The sequence below is a fragment of the Populus euphratica genome, unplaced genomic scaffold (genome assembly GCF_000495115.2).
Source record: "Populus euphratica unplaced genomic scaffold, PopEup_1.0 scaffold50.1, whole genome shotgun sequence".
Classification (NCBI taxonomy): domain Eukaryota; kingdom Viridiplantae; phylum Streptophyta; class Magnoliopsida; order Malpighiales; family Salicaceae; genus Populus; species Populus euphratica.
In genome coordinates, this window is record NW_011499870.1 from 936,456 (window position 1) to 949,719 (window position 13,264).

The following is a 13,264-nucleotide window of genomic DNA, read 5'->3' on the forward strand; positions in this document are numbered from 1 at the left end:
GTAATTACTAATAAACCTTATGAAAAAGATTCTTGTATCCCCTAAACTCAAGCTTGCCCACCAAAATTAGAATAGTAGTTTTACTATGGATTGTATGGCGTATAATTTAGTGTTTTAGTATTTTGTTTTTTGTAATTAATAATAATAATAATAAAAAATCTTCGAATACTTGTTTCCACGTCGCACATGCATCAGCTTGTCAAGGTTTGGTGGCCATCTGCAGCCCTTGTCGGTAATAAATGTATCCATAATTAATTCTATCACTATTTTAAAGAATTTAATTTGTTGTAAAATTATTTAATAAGAGGCATTGCATTGATCTTCAGGGGAATTTGTGCAGACAAATTGCAATACCACTGGTTTATTAATATAAAATTTTAAGTAAATCGATGCATAAGAACTTTGAAACTCAGCCAATAATTAACTGCGAAGGAACCTTCAAAAGTTGGCAACATTATTTTAATTATTTTTCGAATCTTTCCTTTTCATCTTCACTGATCTTACGAGAATTAAAATGGTTGCGGATTACGAGAAAGATCCTGACTGTTCAAGATCATAAGGCAATCCATGGAGATTGAAAGTAATTTATTAGCCCTTTTCTCACCTAAACACATGCTCTTGAAGGGTAACTTGCACTTCAGATTTCTAAATCAACTCCAAGAAAGATAAGATGCTTAGAGATTCAATTTTGTATTGTTTCTATCTATTTATTTTATTTTTATTTTTTTCTAGTATATTTAAGTGTTAGAAAGTTTGAAAAGTTGTAAATAGGAGTTCTTAAATTATTAAATAAGATATTATTCGTGGTGGGGTGGCAAGGGCAGGAGCCACAGTTCTATGATGAAATTTTTCTCAATTCTTTTCTTGTATAAAATAATTAAATTTTTAATTTTTAAAAAATAATTTTTTTAATTTGATTTTTTTTAATTTTTTTCTTACTCCACCCCTGGGGTATTATACTGCATTGTTTCTTAAATTATTTTTAGGATAAAGACAGGAAGTAGCAATATCTTGATTCATGATGACACCATCTCACTATATATTAAAAGAAAGAAAATCACATTAATTATAATAACAAGGAAATCCATTAAGAAATCGATGCTGATAAATAATGTTGTTTGTTTTTACTCGATTTCTTGAAGAAATTTCAAGAAATAATAATAATAAAGAAATCCCTTTTCAGTAACATTATGCATAAAAGTATTATTTAATAGCTTGTATTTCATAAATTAATTATATAATATGTGATGTTCAAACTCTCATGTATATATATAGAAAGTGCCATTTCTTGCATACAAAGCATCTTCAAATTATTAAAACTCACTTCAATTCTTGACTGAAAGGACAGAGAAGACAGCCATGATGTTATTGTCCCTACTCTCTCCACCATGAACACTTGAAATTGAGAAGACAGAGAGTGCCCATACCTTATTCCAAGCTACTGATCGAATTCCTTGAGTTAGTATAAAGTTCGCGTGCCTTTTTTTTGTTGCATGAAAGTAGGAGAAACTTCAAAAGTTGTTCATGTTTGAATGATATTGGCAACATTTTGAAAGAGAAAAAGAATGGATGGTGGAGGTGATATATACAGAGTAAGCAGCGCACGTTTAAGCAGTTCTTCTAATATATGGAGGAATAGTACCTTGGACGTCTTTTCAAGGTCCTCTCGTGATGAAGATGATGAAGAAGCTCTAAAATGGGCTGCTTTAGAAAAACTCCCTACTTGTTTACGTATGAGAAGAGGTATATTAACTGAAGAAGAAGGTCAAGCAAGAGAGATTGATATAGCAAGCCTTGGTTTGATAGAGAAGAGGAATTTGTTGGAGAGGCTGGTCAAAATTGCTGAAGAAGATAATGAGAGATTCTTGTTGAAGCTCAAAGAAAGGATTCAAAGGTATTGGATCTTGAAACTTCAAATTCATCTCAGTTCCTGAAAGATTTTCTTTTTGTTTTTGTTTTTGATACATCGCTGCTTCTGTTTTTTTTTTCCTCTAAACTGGTTTTGGAAACAGAGTTGGACTGGATATACCAACAATTGAAGTCAGGTTTGAACATTTAAGTATTGAAGCAGAAGCTTATGTTGGGGGTAGAGCATTGCCTACTATTTTCAATTTCTCTGCTAACATGTTAGAGGTACAAAAGCTGCTAGAGAAATCATGCTTGATTTATTGTCTTTTTTACTCGGCTAAAATTTCCTCAAGTATTGTGAATTGAATTCACTGATTGTCCTGTATTCTGCCTATCTCCGAAGGGGTTCTTGAGTTTCCTTCACATACTTCCAAGTAGAAAGCAACCATTTCCCATTCTTCACGATCTCTGTGGGATCATCAAGCCGCGAAGGTCAGTGAAAATATTAAGTCAGCAGTATATTTATATAGAGAATGCTGCAAAATGGTTGGTTTCTCATGTTCAAGTTTTGCAGAATGACACTACTTTTAGGCCCTCCTAGCTCAGGCAAGACCACATTACTATTGGCGTTGGCTGGAAAACTTGGAAAAGATTTGAAAGTAAGGAGACACGGATTTTCGGTATTTGTTTTTAAGAAATTGTTTTTTGCCTTGTGATCTGACCTTGATATTTGTGAAATTTCAGAGTTCAGGAAGCGTTACTTACAATGGACATGGGATGGCAGAGTTCGTACCACAGAGGACATCAGCTTATATAAGTCAAAATGATCTTCATATAGGAGAAATGACCGTGAGAGAAACACTGTCTTTCTCAGCGAGATGTCAGGGGGTTGGACCACGTTATGGTCAGTAAAACACCATTGTTTCAGCATAGCAATTGTTTGATCATTAAAGCATTTGATTTGAATTATTGTGGGATTGTGAAACCATGCAGAGATGTTAACTGAATTATCAAGGAGGGAGAGGGAAGCAAATATCAAACCGGATCCTGACATTGATATTTTCATGAAGGTGAGGAAGGATTGCAATAGAATTGAGTCCATAATCATAGTGAGAAAAGTGTTTTCATCATTAAAACATGACCTAAACATTTGGATTCTACAGGCAGCAGCACTAGAAGGGCAAGAGACTAATGTAACAACAGATTATATTCTCAAGGTACTGGATGCAAATCTAACTAGGTCACTGAGTTGCAGGATTACACAAAGATACACATATGGATATAACTAATCCTTCTGCTTCTTCAAATCAACAGATTTTAGGACTTGATATATGTGCTGATACCATGGTGGGTGATGAGATGATACGAGGCATCTCTGGCGGACAAAAGAAGCGAGTCACAACAGGTTAAGCATAAGGCAACATTTTGTTATTCTTAGGAGTAATTTCTTATGAGCATAAACCAGAACTGGGTGTTTTCTGGTCTATGTGATGTAGGTGAGATGCTAGTTGGACCAGCAAGAGCCCTTTTCATGGATGAGATATCAACTGGTTTGGACAGTTCAACAACATTCCAAATAGTTAACTCACTCAGGCAAACAACACACATTCTCAATGGAACTACTTTCATCTCTCTTCTTCAACCAGCACCAGAAACTTACGATCTTTTCGATGACATAATTCTGCTGTCGGAAGGACTGATTGTTTACCAAGGTCCACGCGAAAATGTTCTTGAATTTTTTGAATCATTGGGCTTTAAATGTCCGGAGAGGAAAGGAATTGCTGACTTCTTACAAGAAGTAATTCTATTCATAACTTCAAATGACATATTTCCCTTACAGATCCTGGAAAAGCTTTGAGCTTGTTTATTAACTTTTTTTCTGGTGATATCAAATAGGTGACATCAAAGAAAGATCAAGAGCAGTACTGGGCATGTAGAGATCAGCATTACAGCTTTGTTTCAGCCAAGGAATTTTCTGAAGCATTCCAATCATTTCATATTGGCCGAAAACTAGGTGATGAACTTGCTACACCGTTCGACAAGTCCAAAAGCCACCCTGCTGCTCTAACAACTGAGAAGTATGGTGTCAGCAAGAAGGAACTCTTGAAAGCTTGCATTTCAAGAGAATTTTTGCTCATGAAGAGTAACTAATTTGTCTACATTTTCAAATTCACACAAGTGAGGATTCTTCTCTTGTTTTCTGAAATCATAGCCATTCCATTCATAAGATCAAATTATGTGCTCTCAAGGATTTGCATATGTTCAAAACTAGAATAAACTTCAAGCGCTTCATTGTTGTGACAATAATAACTTGTTCTTCCTTCATTTTCAGCTTATTATCTTAGCTTCCATAACAATGACTATATTTCTAAGAACGGAGATGCATCGCAACACAATAGTGGATGGTGGGATTTATCTCGGCGCTCTTTTCTTCGCTATCATTGTTATCATGTTCAATGGCTTCTCAGAGCTTGCCATGACCATCATGAAGCTTCCTATTTTTTACAAGCAAAGAGACCTTCTCTTCTATCCTCCCTGGGCATATGCCATACCTGCATGGATTCTTAAGATCCCAATCACGTTTGTAGAAGTTGCCATATGGACGATCATGACATATTATGTTATAGGCTTTGATCCAAACATTGGAAGGTGAGAAAATGGAACTTGTCAATGAATATATTTTCGAGTCCCTTGGACTTCAAGAATTTGCTGAAAGCTATTCATGGCAGGTTTTTCAAGCAGTACTTGATATTTGTGTTGACTAACCAGATGTCATCTGGGCTGTTCCGAATGACGGGAGCACTAGGAAGGAACATAATTGTAGCAAATACATTTGGTTCATTTGCATTGCTTGCAGTACTAGTTTTGGGAGGATTCATTTTATCAAGAGGTGGCTTGGATACATTTACTCTTACTTATTTTGTTAAGGGTGATGAGATTAAATTCTGATTGTGAACCCTATATTCTTTTGCATTAGATAATGTGAAGCCATGGTGGGTATGGGGCTACTGGGTCTCGCCGTTAATGTATGTGCAGAATGCGGCGTCTGTCAATGAATTTCTTGGGCATAGTTGGAGACATGTAAGAAACTTCATGTTCTTGAACTCTGATGACAGGAAAACACCTCACACACATTGAAGACTCGAAGAAAATGCTTCAGCTAATACTAATACTAATAATTGGAAATATCCGTGCCACAGATTCCTCCTAATTCAACAGAGTCATTAGGAGTCGTTGTCTTGAAGTCTCGGGGAATTTTCCCAGAAGCACATTGGTATTGGATTGGAATAGGAGCTTTGATAGGATATACCTTGCTGTTCAACTTCCTTTTCACCTTGGCTCTAAAATATCTCAACCGTGAGTATCTACATTTACATGTTCAGTTTTGAAAGTTGAGCCCACCATTCTGATGATTGAATTCATTGCAGCATTCGGGAAGCCCCAGGCAATGTTATCAAAAGAGGCCTTGGCTGAGAGAAATGCAAACAGAACTGGAGAGTTGATTGAACTATCAACAAGAGGAAAGAGCTCTTCAGGTAGGTCAATAGACTAATCTATATAGATGGTTGCTTCTTTTCTATCTTGTATGAAGGAAGCTCTAAGTTAAACCTTCTGAATACATTGCAGTAAGAGGGATTGACAGCAGACGAAGTTCCTCGGCCAGGCCACCATCTTTAAGAATGCATAGCTTTGGTGATGATAGTCAAAATAAGCGAGGAATGGTTCTCCCTTTTCAACCCCTTTCTATCACTTTCGATGAGATCAGATATTCGGTAGACATGCCACAGGTACCTTAAGGCTCTTTAATTATGAAGTAACAACGTAGATATCAGCAACCTCAAAGAACAAATGAAAATGCTGAACTTTCTGGGAGTTAATGACATTATGGATGGATTAATTTGCTATGTAATTCTCCCGATGTCATTACATAAAGAATTTCTGAATCTGTAGGAAGTCTCTAAATTTCAAGATACTTACTGAGTTCTGGTATTATATTTGCTCTTTTGTCACCATTCTATTGAAGTGCTGAAGGTGTGCATCCTGACTTTTGCGCCACTCTTGCAGGAAATGAAGGCTCAAGGAATTCTTGAGGATCGTCTGGAACTTTTGAAGGGTGTCAATGGTGCTTTCAGGCCGGGAGTCCTAACAGCTCTAATGGGTGTTAGTGGTGCTGGAAAGACCACTCTAATGGATGTGTTATCTGGAAGAAAAACCGGTGGTTATATTGAAGGAAGAATCTCTATATCAGGGTATCCAAAAAACCAACAAACATTTGCTCGGATTTCAGGATACTGTGAACAAATTGATATCCATTCCCCTCATGTTACTGTCTATGAATCCTTGGTTTATTCTGCATGGCTTCGACTTTCCCCCGATGTCGATTCAGAGACAAGAAAGGTACATTTCATTCTTTTTCTTATTTTTATTGTAGAACACGGAGGGAGGGATGAATGAAATCAAGGATGCAGCACGATACTACAACTTTTCTGTTTTCTTCAGCCATAATGTTAATGACTCTAAATTCAATCAATGTGTTGCAGATGTTCATTGAGGAAGTCGTGGAGCTTGTGGAGTTAAACCCTTTAAGAGAAGCGCTTGTTGGATTGCCTGGTGTGAATGGTCTCTCTACCGAGCAGCGCAAGAGGTTGACAATTGCAGTTGAGCTTGTTGCTAATCCATCCATAATTTTCATGGATGAGCCAACCTCTGGCCTTGATGCCAGAGCAGCAGCCATAGTTATGAGAACAGTGAGGAACACGGTGGATACTGGGAGAACTGTAGTGTGCACAATACACCAGCCAAGCATAGACATATTCGATGCTTTTGATGAGGTGAGACATATTTCTCACTCTAATGGAACTATCAAACGAGTTTCTGTCATCTTTTTAGATGCTCTAACCCGTTATTTTCACACTGTAGCTATTTTTGTTGAAACGGGGAGGTGAGGAAATTTATGTTGGTCCAGTAGGCCGCCATGCTTGCCATCTAATTAAGTATCTTGAGGTTAGGATAATTTACTTGATACAGAAGATACTCGAATCTTACCTTGTTGCTAAAATGCTGACATTGAGGACTTGAACTTTACCAAGGAAATTGAGGGAGTTCCAAAGATTAAGGATGGTCACAATCCTGCAACTTGGATGTTGGAGGTTACTTCAGCAGCACAAGAAGCTCTTCTCGGGGTTGACTTCACTGATATCTACAAGAATTCAGAACTATTCAGGTCAGACCACCTCACATTTCCTTTATTTAAAAAAAATAAAAATAGGTGAGGGTGGAAAAATAAAAGAGAACTTTATGGACCGTGTTTATATTTCGAGTTGAAAATGCTATAACTGGAAAAGTATCTAAGGTAAAACAGGTGAAGCTTCACAAGAATCTATCATTTTCTGATGCACACAATGTTACAAGGCTATTGACAATTTTCAGTGAATTATTCAGGAGAAACAAGGCATTGATCAAAGAACTAAGCTCTCCACCGCCGGGTTCAAACGATCTTTACTTCCCTACTCAATATTCGCATTCCTTCTTCACCCAGTGTATGGCTTGCCTATGGAAGCAGCACTGGTCATATTGGCGCAACCCGCCATACACTGCAGTCAGACTGTTATTCACAACATTCATAGCTTTAATGTTTGGGACAATATTTTGGGACATGGGCTCCAAAAGGTACATAGAAGTGCACCATATTCTTTACACAAGGGCTAAACCCCCCCTCCTCTTATGCTCTCTAACATAAATGAAATGTTCTGAACTGCAGAAGGAACAGACAAGATATCTTTAATTCGATGGGTTCTATGTACGCCGCTGTTCTTTTCATAGGGGTGCAGAATGCTACATCAGTGCAGCCAGTTGTTGCTATTGAGAGAACAGTATTTTACAGAGAAAGAGCAGCAGGAATGTATTCTGCATTGCCATATGCCTTTGCACAGGTAAATTGATTTTGTTACTCAGCTTTTTTGTCTTCGTGGAAAGGAATTCATTAATTCATCAATGCATTATCCATTTGTCAAGATTTAAGGTATATAAATACAGGAAACATGCAGAAGAGACTGCTTAATGCTTGTTTTGAGATTCCAGGAAAATCAACCGCAAGGTTCCCTCACATTTGTTTTTGTATGCAGGTTATGATTGAAATCCCATACATTCTAGTTCAGACCCTTATATATGGAGTTATAGTGTACACCATGATTGGTTTTGATTGGACAGTTAGCAAGTTCTTTTGGTACATCTTCTTCATGTACTTCACTTTATTATACATGACTTTCTATGGCATGATGACTGTCGCCGTCACGCCAAACCACAATGTTGCTGCTATAGTTTCATCTGCTTTCTACGCAATATGGAATCTTTTCTCAGGATTCATTGTTCCACGAACGGTAACCTACCCTCCTTTGTGTTTCTATACCAACTAATCTAAATCAAAAACAGTCCAGGATTAAAGATGATTAACTCTTGTTTCTGACAGAGGATTCCTATCTGGTGGAGATGGTACTTCTGGGCATGTCCGGTCTCTTGGACCCTCTATGGATTGATTGCTTCGCAATATGGAGACGTTAAGGATAAACTAGAGGGTGATGGAACAGTAGAAGATTTCGTGAGTAATTATTTCGGTTTTCGGCACGACTTTGTTGGAATTTGTGCAATCGTAATTGTTGGGATCTGTGTGCTATTTGCTTTCACCTTTGCATTCTCCATTAGAGCATTTAACTTCCAGAGAAGATGAGATTTTTTTTCTGCTCTACATAGATAAATGTATAAAGCAATCAGAAATTTATCATTGCTTCAAGTTCTATTGATCATAATTTTTGCTCATGTTGGAAATGTGGTTAGTGCCTGCGCGAAAGCAGATCCATGCCAAACCAGTCTAAAAGGTGTCGTCTATGAAAGAAAGAAAAATAAAATGGGAACCAATAGTTTTTTGCCATACATGGTGTTAGTTTCAAAACATCCACTTCTTTGGCCCGTCTTCTTTTCCTAAGATGGTGGGGGTCTTCTGTCCGAGGAGACTTTTCAAGGCTCAAGTCGTACTATTTATGAGGTAATCAATCTAGCATTTAAAGGTGTTGCGGGTGGAAGCAAGTGCGTGAGAGGACCTAGGACTGGTGCCTGGAGGTTGTGATCGTCTCCCAAATTTAGTAAAAGCTCAAATTCTTGACCTTACAACTGCTTGCCTAGATTATCCTTGCAAGATATTATGTCCTGAATTTTAGATGACTTTGCTTGAACTATAGACTGACTTGTTTAAACATGTTTATGCTTGGACAGTAAAACCTTGCTACATCTAGTCAAGTACGTGTTCAGAATAAATGCATTCATGCTTGCAATCACCAGCAACAAAGTGAAAATGTTCAATTCCATACCAAACATTCTAGACTCGAGAGGACGAGTAAGAGAGGGAGGGAGGGAGAGATGGAACCACCAATATAACAAAAATCAAACACCCAAACCACAACACTCTAGTAAATGCTCCAAGGATTGATGAACAAGTTTAATACCGCACAACAAACCATCTTCACGAAAAATTAACTCTGTCAAGATGAGGCCAAACAAAGGCTGAAACAAGATGAACTTCTAACCGAGCAACAAACTGCCGCATATGTTACAATTGAAACTCAATTCTCTCAATATCTAGAACTATAACTAAAACTCTAAATTAGAAAAAGAAGGAAAGAAAGAGAAGGGACATGCTACTGCCTCATTTTGCTAAGTCATCCAAGAAGCCCTGCAACTCCCTCAAACCCTCAGCAGATATGCTCCTGTGCACCCTTGGACGTGGGGCAACCAAGTTTCGGGGAGGATCAGACTGGAAGCAAACCACGATAACAGCTAAATTATCCCCACTCTTCCTCTTCAAGGCTTCATCAACTAGATCTTTGCTACACATCACCGGGTCATTGTGCTCTTGAAGCCTCCGCCTAGCAAAATCCACGGCGTTTTGGCTCCTGAACACATCCCAAATCCCATCACAACCTATAATGAGGAATTCATCTTCCTCGGTCAATTGCCTAGTCATAAGCTCAGGCTCAGCACTTAGTGGTCCACCATCACTGCCATTACCTTTCAGTCCTTCCATGTGCCAGTCTCCCAAAGCACGAGCCACATTGAGTAGTCCATTGAGATAACCATCATAAATGTAGCCCCCAGATGCCTCAATGCGCTTCCTTTCTTTGCTGCACATTGGTTTGTGATCATTAGACATGTCAATGGCATTGCCACGGCGGCATAGCACTGCCCGGCAATCTCCAGCATTTGCCACAACTAAAAACCTGTCATCAGAAATAAATAGCATATTAACTAGTCGAAAACTCAGTCCTCACAAACCAACTTTAAGAGAAAAACCACAGACCCGGCCTTAATGGGCTCTTATGGGTGAATTTGGAGATATGACCTAAGAGCAAGCATTACCATCATTTAGCTGCAGCCTTTTTATTTCCTTGAATAAACTCATATTATCAGCCTCCCTAAGAAATATCCAAATGGAGGCTTGCCTTTGGATAGAGAATGTGATTCAACCTATTTCAGGTTCATAAAAAGCCCAACTATAGCTTGGATAGCTCATAACTACCTTGTGTAGCGAGGCACCAGGGATAAAGATTCTTTATAATCTAACTAATAAAATGTACCACAGCCTAGTTGGGTGAGCATTAAATGCTCCAAGAAAGAGAATTATGTAATTAGCCCATTAACATATAAAACCGTTAGTGGATGGATAAAAGCTAACCTCCCAACAACAAGAGCTGCTAGTGCAGTGGTTCCAGAAGCAAGGGCTGCATCCAGGGAGCAAGCCTTTGCAAAAGCAGAGTCGGTTTGCAGAAATGCAGAAGCGACAACCCTCTCAACCTCCATGGGGAAGTCTTCATCCTCAGCAATGAATCTTGGCAAATGGTAGCTTGCAAAATCAGCAGCATGCTTTCCTCCATGTCCATCAAACACCTAATCATCAAAAACAGAACTGGTTTCAACTAATTCTTGTCATCACGATAGCTGATATCAATGCCATAACCAGCAACGCACTCGTGATCAACCATACATAAACATATTTTTTTTTACCATAGCCATAACCGCAAAAAAGATGATTTCAACTATGGTTTGTGACAGCAGAATTGAAGAAAACGTAAAGCTATTGCATTTCTTGAATATCAAGCAAACACAAAACGCTATATTTTGCAAGGCCTCAAGTGTTGTCTTACAGCCTGCTATTCACTTAACTGAAATGGTATTATGGTGTGAATAGTGAATTTTAAGAATTTTGATACCAGAAAATTTATAAATAAACAAAAAGGGCCAATGCTCCAAGGAAATCGCAAACATCTCGCACATCATTTGAACCAAAGAACAGCCAGCAGTTTCTTGAATGTCCCACACAAGGAATCATAAGAGGAACTAAGAGAAAGAAAATAGTACCCCATAAAAGGAACTGGGCCCATCAATAGCATTCTTGAGTCCATAATCACTCACAAAATTGTCAGCACATATATACACATCCTCCATACTTGAGCGAAAGCCAATATCCGCCCATGCACCAGAGCGGATAATTGGAATGAAATCCGCATCATGATTTTCTGCACCAAGCTGAGGTTTAACAGAAATATCCAACGTCTTTGTCTTCACCTGCACAAAAATCAGGTCAAAATCTCGGCAACAAGAACTGTAGATCACCAGCACTTACAAACTTTAATAAAAGTTAAACACACCTCCAGATGCAAACAATTGAATTGAACTGTAAAAAAGCAAATAACGCAAACCCAGATTAACAAGCCCACTAGGAGGCTAAACAACAAACCTAATACACACACACTCCATAACACAAAATCTAATCAAACAAAAAGAAATTGATAACACAGTAAGAATATCATACAAACTTAACTCACTAAGCTCATTTTAATTCTGCTAACATTTAATCTCTAAATGATCTAAAATCAGATACTACTAATTTTAAAGAAAAAAATCTTCCCGAAATCAATACCAACAAAATCTCCACGGTTGTATTTGCGGGACCCACTTTTTCCATGGATGAGATGTTTAATCAAAATTCGCATTACTCCTAGGAAAAAATTCTCATTAAATCACTAACAACTTCCTTGTCAAGGAGTCCACTTCAATGAGTCAATAATTACAAATATATTACATAGTGATATTAAAAGAACAACACAAGCTAGAAAGAAAGAAAAACAAGATCTAACGTAACAAACCAATTCAACCCCATCAAAAGTCAAACTTGAATTTCTCGAACAACAAAGAACGCACAACACATTTAGAAATCCAACTAAAAAAACCCATTAAAATCACAGAAACATAAAGAAAACCAAAACCCAATTTCTTTAACCACGAAAACAAAAACCCAGATGCCAACAAGGTGTAAAATTTAGAAACTTACAAGAGACTGGTGACGAACCAGAGTCTTTTTACAGTTAACAGGCACACTATCAATGCTAAAACATTGTCTACACGACGTCGTAGTAGTAGAAGCAGAGAGAGGTATCGGTGGTCTCCTACTATTTTCACTAGAACTCCCATTATTTCCTTCCATTTTTTCACATTCCTGACAAAACCCACCGCCAACAAAAACAAGGGACCAAAAGTGTGACTCGCTGAGTTCAGTAAATTGAGCGGTGACTCACTGGGTCCACTCGGGTAGAAGTCGAGTGTTGGAAGTAGAAAGATTTGAACTTTTTTCGAGAATGCTAGTGGTGGAGAGGCCAGTTCGGGGATTTCGTAGAGTTAGGGTTTTAGATTAGAGAAAGGGAGAGAGATTAGGGTTTTCAAGAGACGCAGCTTTAGAAATCCTGAGAGAGAGAGAGAGAGAGAGTTTTTAAAACGAAGGTGCGGTGTTTTCTTTCGTTGTGGAAGCCTGAAGGCGAGAGTTATAACTGGTTTGATTTCGAAGTTGACGGTGACGACGTCGTTTTTGCGTTGTTTTCCTTGTCAAATCAATTATTATATTATTTTGTTGTTAAATGGTATTTTTGAGTCAGCTCCTCTTCATCTTTTACGACTTTACTATTCCATCTCATGCAATAAAATATTCGTTTTATTACATAGGGTTTTTTTAAAAAAATATTTGAAAATTTATTTTATTTAAATTTATTTTTTATATTTTTAAATCATTTTAATATTTTAGTATTAAAAATAATTTTTTAAAATAATAAAAATATTATATTAATATATTTTCAAATAAAAATTACTTTAAAAAATAATCATTTTCACACTCCAACAATCTTTTATATATATATATATATATATATATATGTGTGTGTGTATATTCTCATGTGCAAACCAGATTTATCTTATTGAAAATATTAATATCAAACAAAATTAATAAAAAAACACTAAATTAAAAATAAATCTTGACATCAAATAAAAAAAACACACACACATGATTGGATATTGGATTGTCTCCGATCACGTATAA

General features: G+C 37.3%; 1 protein-coding gene and 1 pseudogene across 1 annotated transcript; one reads left to right on the plus strand and one right to left on the minus strand.

The window, feature by feature from the left end:
- The first annotated feature begins 1,313 nt into the window (after nt 1–1,313).
- On the plus strand, nt 1,314–8,776 carry LOC105127088 (pleiotropic drug resistance protein 1-like; annotated as a pseudogene).
- A 498-nt stretch (nt 8,777–9,274) lies between these two features.
- LOC105127089 (probable protein phosphatase 2C 22) lies at nt 9,275–12,765 on the minus strand. The gene is made up of 4 exons (XM_011028207.1): nt 12,230–12,765; nt 11,257–11,463; nt 10,574–10,785; nt 9,275–10,118 (listed from the first exon to the last, which is right to left on the minus strand). The coding sequence occupies exons 1-4, from the start codon at nt 12,380–12,382 to the stop codon at nt 9,548–9,550; spliced, it is 1,143 nt and encodes a 380-aa protein (XP_011026509.1). The 5' UTR covers nt 12,383–12,765; the 3' UTR covers nt 9,275–9,547.
- Nucleotides 12,766–13,264: the final 499 nt, after the last annotated feature.

What these genes read in the sequence shown, in the direction of transcription:
- LOC105127089 (XM_011028207.1), bottom strand. Translation starts at nt 12,382, where the DNA reads ATGGAAGGAAATAATGGGAGTTCTAGTGAAAATAGTAGGAGACCACCG. An exon ending in TGGTTCGTCACCAGTCTCTT is followed by an intron (nt 11,464 to 12,229) that starts GTAAGTTTCTAA and finishes ATTTTTGTGCAG; the next exon opens with GTGAAGACAAAGACGTTGGA. An exon ending in GCAGCTCTTGTTGTTGGGAG is followed by an intron (nt 10,119 to 10,573) that starts GTTAGCTTTTAT and finishes TTCTGATGACAG; the next exon opens with GTTTTTAGTTGTGGCAAATG.